The sequence below is a fragment of the Scatophagus argus genome, chromosome 24 (assembly GCF_020382885.2).
Source record: "Scatophagus argus isolate fScaArg1 chromosome 24, fScaArg1.pri, whole genome shotgun sequence".
Lineage (NCBI taxonomy): Eukaryota > Metazoa > Chordata > Actinopteri > Scatophagidae > Scatophagus > Scatophagus argus.
In genome coordinates this window covers 9,854,731-9,870,216 of record NC_058516.1, presented here as the reverse complement: position 1 = coordinate 9,870,216, position 15,486 = coordinate 9,854,731, and the positions used below count along the sequence as shown (strand labels likewise).

Below are 15,486 nucleotides of genomic sequence, written 5' to 3'. Positions count from 1 at the left end.
GTCGTTGCTTAAGTTGACAGCGTTAAGCGTTGACAGAAAGGGATTTTGTATCTTAAGTGACAGACCTTAAAAGGGTTAAAGTGGCAGCTAAAAGTAAAAGTGCTGATAGGAGTTGAAGCGTAAGCACGGGACAGCGCCAAAAAATTTTAGGTGCGTTGACAGTTAGTTTAAAGTGTTTGAGGAATTGTGAGTGCGAAAATAAAAAGAAGGCAGTGTCAGTCCAAGTGTGAGTTTGGAAAGTTGTAGTGCCAACTGATGTGCAGATTTCTCTCTGTAGTTTTGAGGTTTCATACATGGGGTGTGCTTGTCACAGTCAAAGCAGTTGTAGTAGTAGTAATGGTAGTCATGTACTATTAGTGCAAGTAGTAGTCAATAACAGCCAGTCACACACATGTAGCCTTTATCATTGCTAGTAGTGAACCGAATTGAAGCATGTATGAGCGATAAAGATAATAAAGATAGAAATAAAAGTTAAGAGTGTGTTAAGCACAGTAACACTTCATCAGATGTGATGATTCTGTGAAGGCTACACCATCACAGACATACTTACAGAGATGGGGGTGGCACTAATGTTCCTTCTTTGTGTGTTGAGGTACGAGCCGAGAGCGGGGCGAGCTGATTGGCTGAGGACCAGCAGGGTGCCCTCAGAGGAAAGCCCCTGTTTTGTTTTTTTATGTCTACATAAACAGGAGTGCTCTCAATCAGGGATTAGATTCACACTGGGCATTACGGAGTGATCCCTGATTTTGAAAGCATTAAAGACTGGGAGGTTTGTGTGTATATGTGTGTTACATCCCCATATGGCATGTCTTATAGCATAGTTGTACTAAAGCGGGCACACAGGGGTTTTTATGTTATTGTACCACAGGCATGTGGTGGTTCAGTTTCACAGTGCGGTTCTTGTAAAAGTGCACAACGAGCACAAATGTGTTTATGATGGCTGTACACGTGCTCACCTGCTCTTCTGCCAACCTGGTGTTCCCAAAGGCACAGTGCCTTACTGTTACGAGGATGTCTGTGTGTGTGTGTGTGTGTGTGTGTGTTGGCTAATGGCGTTGCAGGAAGATGCACAGGGACAATGGATCCTCCAGCTCGTCTTTCTACCCCCGCACACACACATGCGCTCTATTGTGGGGTAATCGCACACTGCCCGGATAAGTGGGTCACTATTTGTACAGGCAGCATATACATATAAATGTGTGTGTGTTCACCGATACGCTATTTTGATGTTTGTGGCTCTGCAGATTCAATACGTGTGGGTAGATTTTGCAGGAAATTTATGCGTAATGGTGTGTGTGTGCGCGTTATTAAGCAGATATTTACGGCGTGTGACAGAGGGTCCACCGGGGAGTTGGGTGTGGTGGAGGGAGGGGTTGCTAAGGAGCGAGCTGGTGGGCGGGAGCTTTTTAACCATTAGTACTGGTGACACAATGAAAGTGACAAGGCAGAAGGACCCTAATTGCACCCTTCTTGTCTTTAGCGATTTGGGGGTAGATTCCCTCTGCCATCCCTCGAGTGCGTCTGAGCCTCTCGCAACAGTTTGACGCCGTCGTTTTCTTCCTTCCTTCCCACGTTTCTCTCTCTCTTTCTCTCTCTGTTTTCCCTCCGGGTTGTTGATTTTGTTGACTTAAAAATAGAGCCTTGCCTGACATGGGGCAGGGATGGAGGGAGGGGGAGGGAGAGGTAGACGGATAGAAATGTACATAGAGTGAAGGAAGGACAGCGGCGCATGTTACAAGCTCGGCGTCCGGCGGTCGTCCTCGCTTCGCTGTCTTGCAAAGGTGATTGATGGCAGTGTTAGATTGTTTTGCTAATTGGCGACGGGCCTCCTCATGTTCGCCGACTTGCTACTGCTTCTGTCTGCAAACGTGGACACTTGCTAATTTGTCACTGCAGCTATTATCTTCATCATGTTGAATGAATGAATGAACGTCTGTTTGTGTGTTGTTTTTATTTTCAACAGGAAATCAACAATGCACTGAGAGGACCTTTGGACCAACTGCGCACAGAGAGCCCTCCTGCCAAAATGAGCCAAGTCAACTCAAGGTGAGAGTGTGTGTGTGCAGGTGTGTTTCAGTGTACTTATGTTAGACATGGTGTAGCTGTGTACGGCAGCAGTGATGGAGACTAGGATTAACACCCCAGTCTTTGTTTGACAGGCTGACACACTGACTGGATTAAAAAGTCTCCTGTGTGTGTGTGTGTGTGTGTGTGTGTGTTTGTGTGTGTGTGACAGTCTGGGACAGAGGTGAGTTTTGAAAAGGAGGGAGCTGGAGGGCGGTTCCTCCACTTCTTTCAGTGCTATGAGTCGTCACTATGAGCAGCATTTATTCTAATTATTATGAAAGTTGTCTGCACTACGGCAAGACAACTTACTTTTATGGCAGTGTATAAAATGCTTTACCCTAAGACGGAGAGATGAAAACAACAGAATCAATGACATGAATTAAACAATGTAGCATTGAAGGTGAAAGTGTCTGATAGGACTTCTGAAAGAGTTGAATACAACACAAGATCTCTTTAAAGCAGGTGCGAACAGCTACTTTTTCGGTCTAGATAGATAAAGGTTAGAGACAATAACATTTCAAGTAGTAGGGCTGCACATAATAATGCTCAGTATTGATTAAAACCTTGATTTGAACCAATTACTGTTGCTGTTGTTGCTGTCTATTGTTTGGGTAAGGCTTATTATATAGACTAGATCTGGGCAATCTGGGCAAAAAAAAAAAGCCACAATGTAATGATCTATTTAATCACAGCTGCAAGGCACAAACAGAAGTGAGAGGACATTAAATGGCACAAGTAGGTAGTGGACGTCTTCAAGATCGTAATCTCTAAACACCGCATCACCCACCCCTAATGAAACCTGTACCTTTGTTGTTGCACTTCGATCAGCTGATTTGCTTATGTTATATATTGCAACGTGGTGATGTTAAAAGCTCATGGTTGCTGTCATATTTTTGACAGCTAATTCGCGTAACCTAAAGCCTGGAAAGGGTTCATTTAGTCTCGAAAGCCGAAAGAAGTGCAAACATTCAAATAATCAATCAATTAACACATTTTCTCTCAAATGTCAATCAGCTGCTTAACCTCACTAGTATTAGTAGTAGTAGAGTATTATGCTGTAAATCTTCCTCACTTGTCAAGAGTGTGTAAGTGTGCATGTGTGTATGCAGGTGAATGGGTGTATTGCACATGGGTGTGCACGTCTCACCATGGCAACTTCCTCTTTTCTTTATGGGCATGTCACTCGCAGACCTCTGGCATGATGGGAGTTTTATCTTCGTTTTTCCAGGCTGTCAGTCACGCAGTAACTGTGGCAACAGTTGACCCCGCCATCACAACCCTTCACCTGTCTCAGGCAGCAAGTAAAAGGTCATTGTGCAGCCTCCTCTGCAGCCGACCGATTTTCCGATTAGGAAATTGTTCTTTTAAAAATAAACCCGGAGAGAATCGGGGAAAAGACTTGGCCGGAGTGACAGATGGTGATTTTTCAGCGTTTTACAGTGCAGTGGTGTCTTGACAGCACTGCGATACAATGGAGGCATTGCTCTCACAGATAGTTTGCCATGCTAACAGATGGTTGGCGGTTGAAGAAGCCACGGTGAGCGAGCGAGGGCACATTTTCAGCGAGTCCCGGCCGCGAGTTTGTTAGGCGCTCAGCTTCCGTTGATGTAGAGGAAGTCAACCAAGAGTGGGAGCTCCATCTGTCTCACTCCTCGTTGCTCTTTTCATCCATCCCACCGTCCCTTGCCTCCCTCTCTCTCTCTCTCTCTCTCTCTCTCTGATGCTAAAATGGATGAGCGGAGCTATTCTGCATATTGGCGTGCAGCGCTAACAAGCTATGGTTGCCTCTGATGAGCTTGTTTGTTTTTATATGGATGTGTGTGTGTTTGTTTGTGCAACACACACTGTGCGAATACACATACATCATTCACAACCAGCTTTGTGTGTAAGTCTCTGTAACCTGTCCTGGCCTGATTGTTTACCATCACTGAAAGTAAATTTAAAGAGTCGGTGTGAGTGTGTGTGTTTGTGTGTGTGTGTGTGTGTGTGTGCAGTTCAGGGGTTGTGCACATGTGTAATTTTGATGTAACTGTGTTCCCTAATAGATGTAAATTTGATGCATGTGTGTATCTGTGAATTCAATTTAGAGGAATGTGACTGATGGTGTTTGTGAGCATGCAATAGATGTAGCAATAAGAATGCAAATTGAATGTGTGTGTGCGTGGATGTGTGTGTACAGTACGTGTGTGACCCTGGCAGAGGTTAACGAGAGTGGGGTGACAGTGACAGAGGAGTGGGCTGTAATGATCCCAGCTAGTCCTTGGGCTTGTGTACGTGTATGAAGCACATAAACCTTGAACTTCTTTGTCTTTGTTCGCTTTGCTTTGCAGCTTAGTAATATTTATGCGTAGAGTCTGGGCGCTGAAAGAGTCCCTTGGCCCCCACCTGAGATCGCTCTTTTTGGACCGTTCTTTTGAGGACATGGGAGAACTTTTTCTCAAATCCTCTCAGGAGGACCTCAGACCAGAGTGTCGGGGTGGGCAGTTTACACTCAGGGAAAATGATGAAGCAAACTTGGCTGATTTTAAATGGCAAGAAGTTCCAAACCTAGTACCAGATATCTGCACACATGCCTCTGAATTTAACGTAAAGTAAGACTTTTCCATCCTATTTTCAGCTCTCTATGTACATGTAGTAGTAAACAACCAGGCAGAAACTGGCTTCACCTGTGATCTACCATGTCTCCATCATGCAGGTCCCATCTCTCAGCCAACCAGTATCAAAAGCAGTCCCTTTCCTCCCTATCTTCAGTAGTATTGTCCTTGTTTATCTGCTGTTAAAAGCCACAGTCCAGGGCTCTGTTGAGATTATTAGAGAAGCTCATTCTGTTTCATCTCTATCTGCCCCTCTATCTGTCTTTCGCTTTTATCTCCTGCCCTTTTCTTCTGTCCACCAGCTAGATTGGCCGTTTGAGAAGCAGGTAGATAAAGAGTGAAGTAGCCACCTCTCTCTCTCTCTCTTTCTCTATCACACACACACACACACACACGTTTGTCTGATGTTTGGCAGGACTACCTATGAACTAATTTGTATCCCTATCTGTGTGGCCTGGAGGAAAATGCAAATGGATTTTGAAGAGCTTGCTCATAGAAGAGCTGGATTGTGTGTGTGCGCAGCTGTGTACTGCTTTGTGTTACTATGATTGTGTACAATATATGATACATGCCCTCATTTTCACTACTTTTAACAATGTCCGTGTGTGTGTATTTGACAATGTGTATTTTGCTGGCAGCACCCTTACGAGGACGGTGGAGTTTCCGTGTGACTGGGGGCCCCTGGGTATCCATGTGGTCCCTTACTGCTCCTCTCTCAGCGGACGGTAAGCACAGAGCCCACACTGTTGCACATGCAATCACGTAAAACACGGTGACACACTCTTCTCCCACCACACCCACTTGTAATCAGTCAGACATTCATAAAAGGCAGATGGCAATGTTGACTCTTAGAAAGGCATAAAGATTTCAAGCGTTGACATGTAATGATATATGTGTTTATATTCACTCTATACTGTGTGTGTGTGTGTTCCAAGAACCCTGGGGCTGCACGTTAAAGGCATCGAGGAAAACAGTCGCGCCAGGAGGGAGAATCTCTTCCAGGAGGATGAGTGTATTGTCCAAATCAACAACACACGACTCCAGGACAAGACATTCGCACAGTAAGCATACTGCTTATCAACACACACACACACACACACATACACATATATGTAGTATATATTGCATTAAATACATGCACAATATAAATACACTGTACCACAAACAGTAACATATAGTCACAGTCTGCTTAAAGGCCCTTAAACTGACTGAAAGGGGTCAGCAACCCAAGTTTCTCTCCATTCTTCTGCAGAGCATTTAAATGCCAGTAGCCCACTCTCTGTATTAGCATGATGGTTTTCAAGGACTAAATATTCAAGGGATCATGTGCAGTGTGTCCTTGAGCCATATTTAAAAACACATAATATAATGCTTTATAAATATATAAAATAGAGTGCTGTTAGCTCCTTACTGCCACCCAGCTTTCTCATAATGTCCTACAATGCATTTTAAAGTTGTTCCCAGTTCTGAACTAGTTGTGTTCCTAATCTGAATATAAAAAAAGAGTAGTATAAGATATGAAAGTCTGACTCCTACTACTGAAGTTTCCACTGTTCAACTATGAAGCTGACGAGCCTAAAATCTCAATATGATATGCATGGAAGCTTCCACTGGAACGTTCTGACTCATTAACGAGATGCAGCCCTCGAGATCGCTTCACCAGAGAAGAATCAGCGTTCCATTGCGAACCGCGACAGCATACAGTCCACTCGCGATTGTGCAGTGTTGTTACTTCCTCTAACAAAGCCTTGTACGGATGAAAGCTTGTCGAGTGCATCTTAGACAGACAAAGGCTACTGTCAACCGCAGCAAAAAATAAGAAGCGTGCCACCTAAATGTTTTGTATATTAACTTCAGTCGTTTGCTGTAAAGTAGCGATAAAGATTTGAGTTTAGTTTAATTCAGATATTGAAACCATGTGATTAGAAAACAAAAGCCCCAAAGAACAGATGTGTCTCTTTCTTTCTTTTTGTTACTATGTTTTTTCCCCCCTCTTGCCTCCTCATCTAGCACACACACACACACACACACAACCTCCTGCCATCCCTATTCTCACACCATTTTCTCTGGTCCTCTCTGTGGTGGAGCTGAATAGGTCCATTTAACTGCATCCCACTGTCTTGTTCTGTGTTGTGTGAATATTTGTTTGTTGCTAGTCTATTAAAGCTGCAATAGGAGCCTGCTGTAAGGTCTCTCCCATCTGATAGGGACCACCGTGTCCCAAACCAGCTGGAAGAGCTGCTCGGTGCTTGATCCAAATTGAAATACAGCTCCATTAACGGCGCACAAGTTGCATTCAGTTCATATATTCTCCTCTCCAACTGTCCTGCTGTTTTCTTCTGGACTTTCTTGGTCTTGTTTGCTGTTTAAGAGTTTTGCAGTGTTCTACAAGGTAAACTGGCTTATAGGTTGGATTGACCTTCTTAGAATTTTTGTGAGCAAGACTTCATTCAGATGTCATCCCCTTCTTGTTTTCCTTTCTTTTACTAGGTCACAGGAAGTGTTTCGCCAGGCCATGACCGCCCCTTCAGTGCGTCTGGAGGTGCTTCCCTTAGCCAACAAGCCACGTTATGAGAAGAGCCTGATAGGTCAGCTTTTTACCGGCGATGGCAAAGACTCCTCTGCAAAAGCAAAGAGTCCGATGGTGGTCCGTGCTAAAACCAACTCCCAACCGGAAACCAAACAAGATACCAGAATGAACACCATGCTGGAAATGAGGCGACCAGACACGCGTGCCAAGACCCCAGAGCTGGCTGCGGAAAACACGCCACCAGCAGAGCTCCAGCCTGGGCATGGCTCCTTGGAGATGGTCCCTCCTGCACCTCCAGCCCGGGGAGCAAGCTCCTCCCCGACACCCAGGACTCGCAGCCAGAGCCCCAAGGCCAGGAAGAGCCCTGTTCTGCCTGGGCTGGCCAGCCTTACCAGCAGGAAGGGCGGCAAGAGGATAAAAATTGACCTTAAGAAAGGTAACTGCGCAGCTCAATAGCCGTATGTTTTATATCATTGATTATTGATATTAGATAAAAATTAAAGAGGACACACCAGACATAAGTTTGCAATAGGAAGTCTGGTCTTTGAAAAATGTGGGCATGGACTTGGGAAGCATAGGGTTGAGTGTTTCTGGAGCTTGACAAGGTACTGAAAGTGAGGATGGCTCGGCCTCTCCTGCTTTGACTGTACTTTTTTTTTTTTTTTTTGTAATCCAGTCTCTCATCAATATCCCCAAATTTATGCATTAGTGCATTACTAAGTTCCTGGAGTACTTCTTTTTGATTAAGAGTTTGACATGTTGCTGTTGTTGTTGTTAACATTTTTTCCAACAACCTGAAATAGTTTCTTATCACGTCTCTCAATTTATGTCCTGTCACCTGTGAATTAGATTGGTGAGCTCTGAAAGCTGGGGGAATCTGCACTTAGAGGAGGTTCACCACTTTGTGAAATGCATGATTAAATAAAGGATATAACTACATAGGCTCCGGAACGCCTCATAAAACTGCTGTCAGTAAACGGAATTCATTTGGAAATGATTGCAGCCTGTTTTTAGTTACGTTTACCACAGCATTTCAACTTTTTTTTGCAATCAGTGCTGTACTAAATATGTAAAGCCTTCACTTATTCCTTTCTTGTCCTCATCTCACTCTGTACGGAAGTGTTATTAAGACAATCCACGTGGTCTTTGGGAAGAAACCCAGAATTACTTAACAAGGTGAGGTTGTTAAGCGGCCGATCTGGATGTTGTATTCTCCAGCAGCACATGGATGATTTTTCGAATCCAGCAGAAGAAATAGTCCCTTAGAAAGCTCGGGACCAATGAAAGTAACTTTGCATTTTGAAGATATTTTTCATTTCTTTTCTTGCGGGATAACCTGACATACTGTCGGATTGTTTTGCTTGTAGACTTTAAGGCAGACTGAATCAGTCTGCCTTCCGAGCAGCCTTATCTCTTATCCCTCTAAAACACATCATTGCTCGAGCGCTGATGTGTTGATAGCACTGGAATAGGTTTGTAGGACTGTGAATAGGCTCTGCTCCAGCAACCTGTAGTGTTATGGGGCATTGAAACGATAGCTGTAATTGGGCTGCGTACGCACACACACACACACACACACACACACACACACACACACACAATTTAGCGAGAAGATACCTAGATGAAAGGAGAGACGAAATTGGGCTCCACACTTTCCAGCTCCAGCTCAAAGCCCTATTCATCGTTGTTTTATTCTTAGGTTCTTTTTTTTCCCAACATCTTTTCATTCCTCCCATTTTTCCCCCACCTTTTCCCTTCCATTTGTTCTGATTCTCTTTTCTTTTCCCCCCATGTCTCCCTCGATCCCTTTCACTAGATGCAAGATCAGAGCAGAGGATATTATGGGGTCTCTAACACCTTCTCCCTTGGCAACAGGCGCTTTCACTCGGTGATTGACAGGCGGTGAGGTTTAGGTGCGCTAATGTAGGGCAGGCAGAGGCTTAGCTTGGAGACCAGATAGCATCGCTCACTGCCTTTAGTATGCCATGCCGGCTTTGCTCTCCCTTCTCACACACACACACGCACACACACACAAACACACAGAGAGAAACAGACACACACACATTCGCGGAAACAGACACAGAGCGTGGCACATTTCACTCATGGCTTGGGGCTTGTGAGGCCGTGAAAAAGGGAGAGGGTGGAAGCTCTGGGGAGTGGTGGGGGGGGGCATGGCTCAGACGTGTGTTTCTAAGGCCACACACACACACTTCTGAATGTATACACACAGATAAACGTTGGCTCATACCCACGAGGAAAATCTGTGTGGAAATCACGATGCATCCCTAGGGAGAGAGAAGCTAGAGAGGAATAACATCTCTCAGGGTCTTCTGTGTTTCTCTCTCTCAGTCGCCCCCACCTTCCTCCCGTCTTCTCCCTCTACCTCCCTTCATCAGCCACCGTGCGACCTGCTCACACGTGAAATTAAAGGCAGAGTCTGTCTAATCCGGCTAGGGGGAGAAGGCATCTCCTGGCGGCTCAGAGGCTGAGCCATGCAACAAACCCCCATAGGAAAACAGGCACTTAAGCAGTAGTTAATGTGCAGGAAGATGCTAAAACTGTAGACCTGGTTCAGCAGGTCAGGACAGGAGGAGAGAGGAAAAACTCTGTGGCAAGCTGAGAAGGAGCAAAAATGGACAAAAGTGACAGAGACATGAAGGAAAAGTTCAATTAAAGCGAAATTAGAAACATAAAATTCTGGCTGCTTTCTTCCCCGCAGGCGCAGAAGGTCTGGGCTTCACCGTGGTAACCCGGGAGTCCTCGGTCCACGGGCCAGGGCCAATCTTGGTGAAGAACATCCTGCAGCGCGGCGCAGCAGTCAAAGATGGCCGCCTGCAGCCTGGGGACCGCATCTTGGAGGTATGGCAGATGTCAACTTGGCGAACATCTACTCAGTGGAAAGCCAGCAGCCACAGCAAAAGCTTCTCTTAGCAGTAACATCATCATTAGTAGCTAGAAATTTAACTCTCTGGCACCCCTGCTGGTTGAACTGAATAGCTGAAATGTTGCGGGGGAGACACAGATCTCAAAGACTATATTTCTGAGAACATAAACAAACAAAAACAAAGCTTTCCTGTGAGTTACGAGGGAAACTTTTTATGTCTAAATTTTGCATGAAATGACCCTTTATGCACAGAAGCATCTACATCTCTTCCTGGTGGACAAAACACTTTGTTTCTGATCTGGTGTGTGCACGTGTGTGTAGGTGAACGGAGTAGACATGACAGGCCGGAGCCAGGAGGAACTCGTGGCCATGCTGCGCAGCACCAAACAGGGAGAGAGTGTGTGTGTGGTGGTGGCACGGCAGGAGGACATCTTCCTGCCCCGGGAACTGGTAAGAGAGTGTGAACACTCAAAAAAAAAACAGCAAAAAAACACCACCACAGCGTCCATGTCCTCACACAGCATCCTCTATCTCTGCTTCTTCTTCTTTGTTGTGTAACTCATTTCTGCTGCTTTTGTTCATTGTTTGTCCTCCTCGGTGGTCTTCGCTCTTGCTCTCCCTTCCTCCCTCCTCCTCTTCATCTCTTCCTTCACATTGTGTCGGTTTTTCCTCTCTCTTTCTCTCTCTCACTCTCTCTCTCTCTCTCTCAAAGGAGCAGCCCTCTTTGTGCTGATGCCCTTTTGCCTATAAACACCACACAGGGACACATGCACACAAACACACCCAGGGCACGCTCCGGCTTTCCTGTCCCGCTCTGATTTGTTGACACAGCGATGCCACGGGAAGTCACGAGCACAAGCTGGCTGCCGTCGCGCAGGAAGCTTGTGAGCGTGTCGGCTCGTGTTGACACGCTGCGGGCGTTAAGTGACCGCTTACCTGCAGCGGCTGACGAGGTCAAAGGTCGGCGGTCACGGCTGTGAAACTGACACAGTTTGACTGGGCCTCACTGGGGACATTTCATCAATAAACACACAGTCTTAAACACATATACACACAGCCAGGTGGCCCCATGAAAGTCACCCACTGTCTGTAAATGATGTTTTTGCAGGAGCGCTTCTATTCTCTCCCCCATGTCCTCCGTGGTTATTCTGATCATTCCCTTTCCGCTACTTCAAAGAGCGCTTGAGAAAGATACTTTGTAGTGACTGATGCATATTCACACCTAGAGAGGCTGCGCACACGCTCGCACACACAAACCCTTAAATGCGTAGTCTTGATGAAACTACACTACACTACATGTGCACACCGTGTGCACAGACGAACGCATCACGCAGTGTTTAAACATCCAAGTTGCTGCTTCCGAAAATAGTTTGCCCTCATTAATGGCCCAGCAGTCTTGGCATAACAAGTGCACTTTGATGAGCATCTGCAGTTTTCATCTAACGCTTGTTTGTGTATTAGACTTAAAGGAGATTTTTTTGGTGGGGGGGGGGGGTAATGATAAGGCAGAATGAGAGAGAGACTTCACTCCTGTCTCTATCGAGGCTGTTGGTGTCCCGTGAGACCTGGCCCTTATCTCCAGCACGGTCCTCCACCTCAAAGACAGTTTGATGTCCCTTAAGTTCACACACACACACACACACACGCACGCAAAACACCACGCATAGGCACTCTAGAGGTTCTGCGTCGTTGATTTTAGATGTACAGACCCTTGAAAGGTGAAGGACTGCAAAAATGCACAGAAACTACCCCAGAGACGAAGTGCATCATTAAAAGTAGCCAAACAAGTACATGCAAACACACACACACACGAGCACACACTGTACCAGGAGACAGATGTGTCTGCACGACTGTTTCCACTCTACAGAAACACATCCCCGCCTGTTCAAAAATCTACATCCTACTGCAAAATGAAAAACCTAAAAAAAAAAGAAAAACCCTTTTCTCTTTCTCTCCATCTTCCCATTTTCTCCTCGCACTTGCCTGTTTTAATTGCTCAACTTCCTCTCCTGCCACTCTCAAGCCGTAAATTGTAGTGGAAATTTATGTGGAAGAAGCAGCTCGCAACGATTTGGTTGCACAAAGGATGTAACGATGATGGAGGCGCATTAAGTCGAGGCGGCCATCTGCCACTCGCCGCGTACGAAAGTGTTTGTGTGGAAGTGTCTGTCTGCATGTCTGCGTGTGTGTCAGACTTAGTGTTGGGTACCCATGAATATTTACTCATGTTTTTAGAGGCTATAATCTTGTAAAAAACCTTTATGCATCATATTTCTTAAAAATAACTATCAGATGCAAATCAGCAGTTAATTATCGCAGTCTTACATTCAGTAGCTGCTGAGATTAATTGGCTGAGTTACAGTTTTTCGTTAACCTCACCGCTGCAGATAATGAATGTACAATATCAGCTCATTGTCTCTATCAAGGTTTAATTTTGGTATTGCATGAGACTAGATGTTTTGGTTCATTTTAGTAATAATAAAAAAAAAAACAAAACGATGTCAGATGTGATATTTGGGACCATTTTTGACACATTTTGAGGATAAGATCAGTAAGTAGGGGTTGTTTACTATTAGGAATTCACTTTATTCCTGACTGTGCCTGCAGGTGATGCGGTAGTATCAGCAACAGTAAAGACCCCCTGCTTCTGCTCCATGATTTAATCCTGAAAAAGCCTCCTGAGCTTTTCCATAAATTCCAATGAAGCCTTTGGACCACCCACAGAAAGTGGGCTTAAATGCACTTTATTTAGCCCTGTTATTTTCTGCAACCTGAAAACTCATAAACAGGTTAAGGGATTACCAGAAACCTGGTTTAACTGACATTGTTTTGGCTGGATAAACCAGATTTTTTTTCCTTTACATGCATATGAGTATTTCTATGACAAAAGCCTCAGGGAAGGAAATATCATTGCTCACTGAATTTTTGTGTGTAAAATAATTAAATACAGGGTCTCACATTGGCTCTGAAACTTAACACCAAAATAGAATACATGCGAGAAAGTCGACTTTCACGGCTGAACAGTAGACTATTTGTAAGATTCAGACATATTTTGCTCTGCAAGGAAAAAGTATGTGCTCGCTCTACTGACTCCGCTCTCTCGCAGAGTTATTCCTCCAACAAAAAATAAAAAGCAAAGAACATCTGTGGCCAAGCCAGCCTGAGCCTTGAATCATGGCGGCCGGGAGGCGAGGAGTCTCGAGTTGCGCGTAAACGGAGCCCCCTGACTTTCTTGTTTGCATGTAGCGTGTTTAACTGGTTTAAAGCAGCTCAAAGAACTTAAAACATACAAGCCCAAACTCCCATTTTTCTAAAATGCAATGTGAAAAATTGGTTCACGAATATGACAAGAGTAGCAGACCTTACATGTTTCCAATTGCTAATTATTGCTGCACACATGCACAGTTGTGGCTGTTGGTGCAAAGTTATTACTTTTTAAAGCATGTGGTGATAAACGACTGCTGACCTGCTGACGATCACGGTTCATCCTGAGCATCAACATGAATGTCTGCATCAAATTTCATGGCAATCCATCCAAAAATAATGTGGCTATTTCAGCGTGTGTCCCGAAATGACTTAAACGACCGACTAAACGAGTGACTGGTTAACAATAAATGATGGAATCAACCATGGAGGCTACATGTGCTGCACTGAGACCAGCAGGGATATGCTCAGCAGTGCTTGACTGAGGGACACTTACATGCTGGAGGTCAGCTCAGCTTAGCCGCAGCCCTGGAGCTGGTCAGGGTTTGATGTTTGTCATCAGCACATGCTTGCTGACACATCAGACCATCTGGTTTAAAAGGTTATTTTTGTCCTCGCTGCACCATCCTACTGCCAACATGGACAATTTCTATTCTCTGCTCCAGCATTCATTTAGTCTTTTTTGGATCTCCCTTGTTGAGGTAAAGTAGACTTTTAGAGGTACTGTCCGAAGAACTGATTGATTAGTTTCAATAGAGAGGGTTTTGATGTTTCCTGAGCGCTAGCGTGGTTTTGTGAAAGCGCTCGGCAGCGCTGGAAGATATACTGGTCTTTTTCAGTGAGAAGAAAAGCAATAAAGCCTGTGAATTAGCTTCATTATTAGGATACAAAAGGAGGACGATTTTCTACCCCATCTCCTGTACTCTCACACACTCTCTAAGTAATTAAAAAGTGATAACTTCTAATCACAGTTTCATTCCTGTCAGCATTTCTGCGTCTCCAACACTCGGCGCTCTCATTATTTCACGGGGCCTCGTTTTGTTTCAGGGTGGAGATTAGAGATTTGTGATGTGGAGTGGGTTTTTTTTTTTTTCTCCCACCAGGAATGTGTGTGTGTGTGTGTGTCAAAGTGATGAGTTTGCCCAGGACAGGATGGAGGGGTCACTGTGCACATGGTTGACCCTCAGCTGCCAGCAAGCCTAGGCCGGTTCACAGGAAAAGAGGGTCGTCAGGCAGAAAGTGACTTTGCTGTGATGCAGCTTTTCCTCTCTGTCTTCTTTTTATTTATCATCCATCCCTCCCTACCTCTTTATCGTTTTTCTCCCTTTCTGTCTGTCTCTCTTAGAGCTGAAACTCCTCTTTCACTTCTTTCCTTTTCATTACCCCCCCCCCCCCCCATCACATCAGAATTATCCCTCCATCAGTCATTTTGCTTTCCTTTCTCTTGGTTGTGAGGTAAAGGTGTAAAGCGGCGTAGAGGAAGACATTACGGCGATTAATTGGCAGCTTCATCGCAGGCGCCGAGCGCGGCGAGATCTCATCTTAATTGAATGTCGCTCTCACCGCTAATCCCACCGCTTTGAAACCCCCCATTTAGAAATCCTCTGCGACAAAAGGCCCTGTGTGTAATCGCTGTGTATCACCCCCCCCTTCGCCACCCACCCTGGGGTAAGAAAAAGCTCCTTTTTGTCTTCTCATTTGGGTGTTGAAGAGGGTGGTCTCTCTCCTGGCTAAAAGCTTGTTAAGGAGCCATTGCTGAGGGCTAACGGGCGAAGGGAGGAGGGGTGGAACAGTGGAGCCAAGGGGTCTCAGCCACCCTGGGGACACAATTTGCCCCCAAGGAAAGGGCATTAGATTGGATAGTAGAGTGTGTGTGCGTGCACTGGAACCACCAGTGTCACTTTAGTTGTTTAAATAGATTTAAGTCAGAAGTGAGATACCACAGATAAACTCGTTCCGTTTGTGTAACTTGACGTTTTCATAACTTCAGAATAACATGTGTGCCACTGATACTGATATTTGGCCACGTTCACCTTGTGTGTTATTGCAGTGGGATCAAAGTGGTATGCAAAACCTCCCAGGTTGCCATCCGAGTCTTCTCAAGTGTCTCTCGAGCAGGAAGTGGCGGATTGTCTTTGTAATTCCTCTGGTTTTGAGTAACAGCACTCTGAAATGCCTTGTTGATAAAAATAAGCTCTGACTGAAAG

General features: G+C 45.1%; 1 protein-coding gene across 3 annotated transcripts in view; it reads left to right on the top strand.

Moving 5' to 3' along the window:
• pard3ba (par-3 family cell polarity regulator beta a) overlaps positions 1 to 15,486 on the top strand; it is a 138,253-nt gene that overhangs the window by 38,045 nt on the left and 84,722 nt on the right. For all 3 annotated transcript variants that reach the window (XM_046382253.1, XM_046382252.1, XM_046382250.1), the window contains exons 5-10: positions 1,964 to 2,046; positions 5,300 to 5,386; positions 5,597 to 5,722; positions 7,152 to 7,627; positions 9,911 to 10,050; positions 10,397 to 10,525. In XM_046382253.1, coding sequence (XP_046238209.1) covers positions 1,964 to 2,046; positions 5,300 to 5,386; positions 5,597 to 5,722; positions 7,152 to 7,627; positions 9,911 to 10,050; positions 10,397 to 10,525 — 1,041 coding nt within the window. The remainder of the gene's footprint in view (positions 1 to 1,963; positions 2,047 to 5,299; positions 5,387 to 5,596; positions 5,723 to 7,151; positions 7,628 to 9,910; positions 10,051 to 10,396; positions 10,526 to 15,486) is intronic.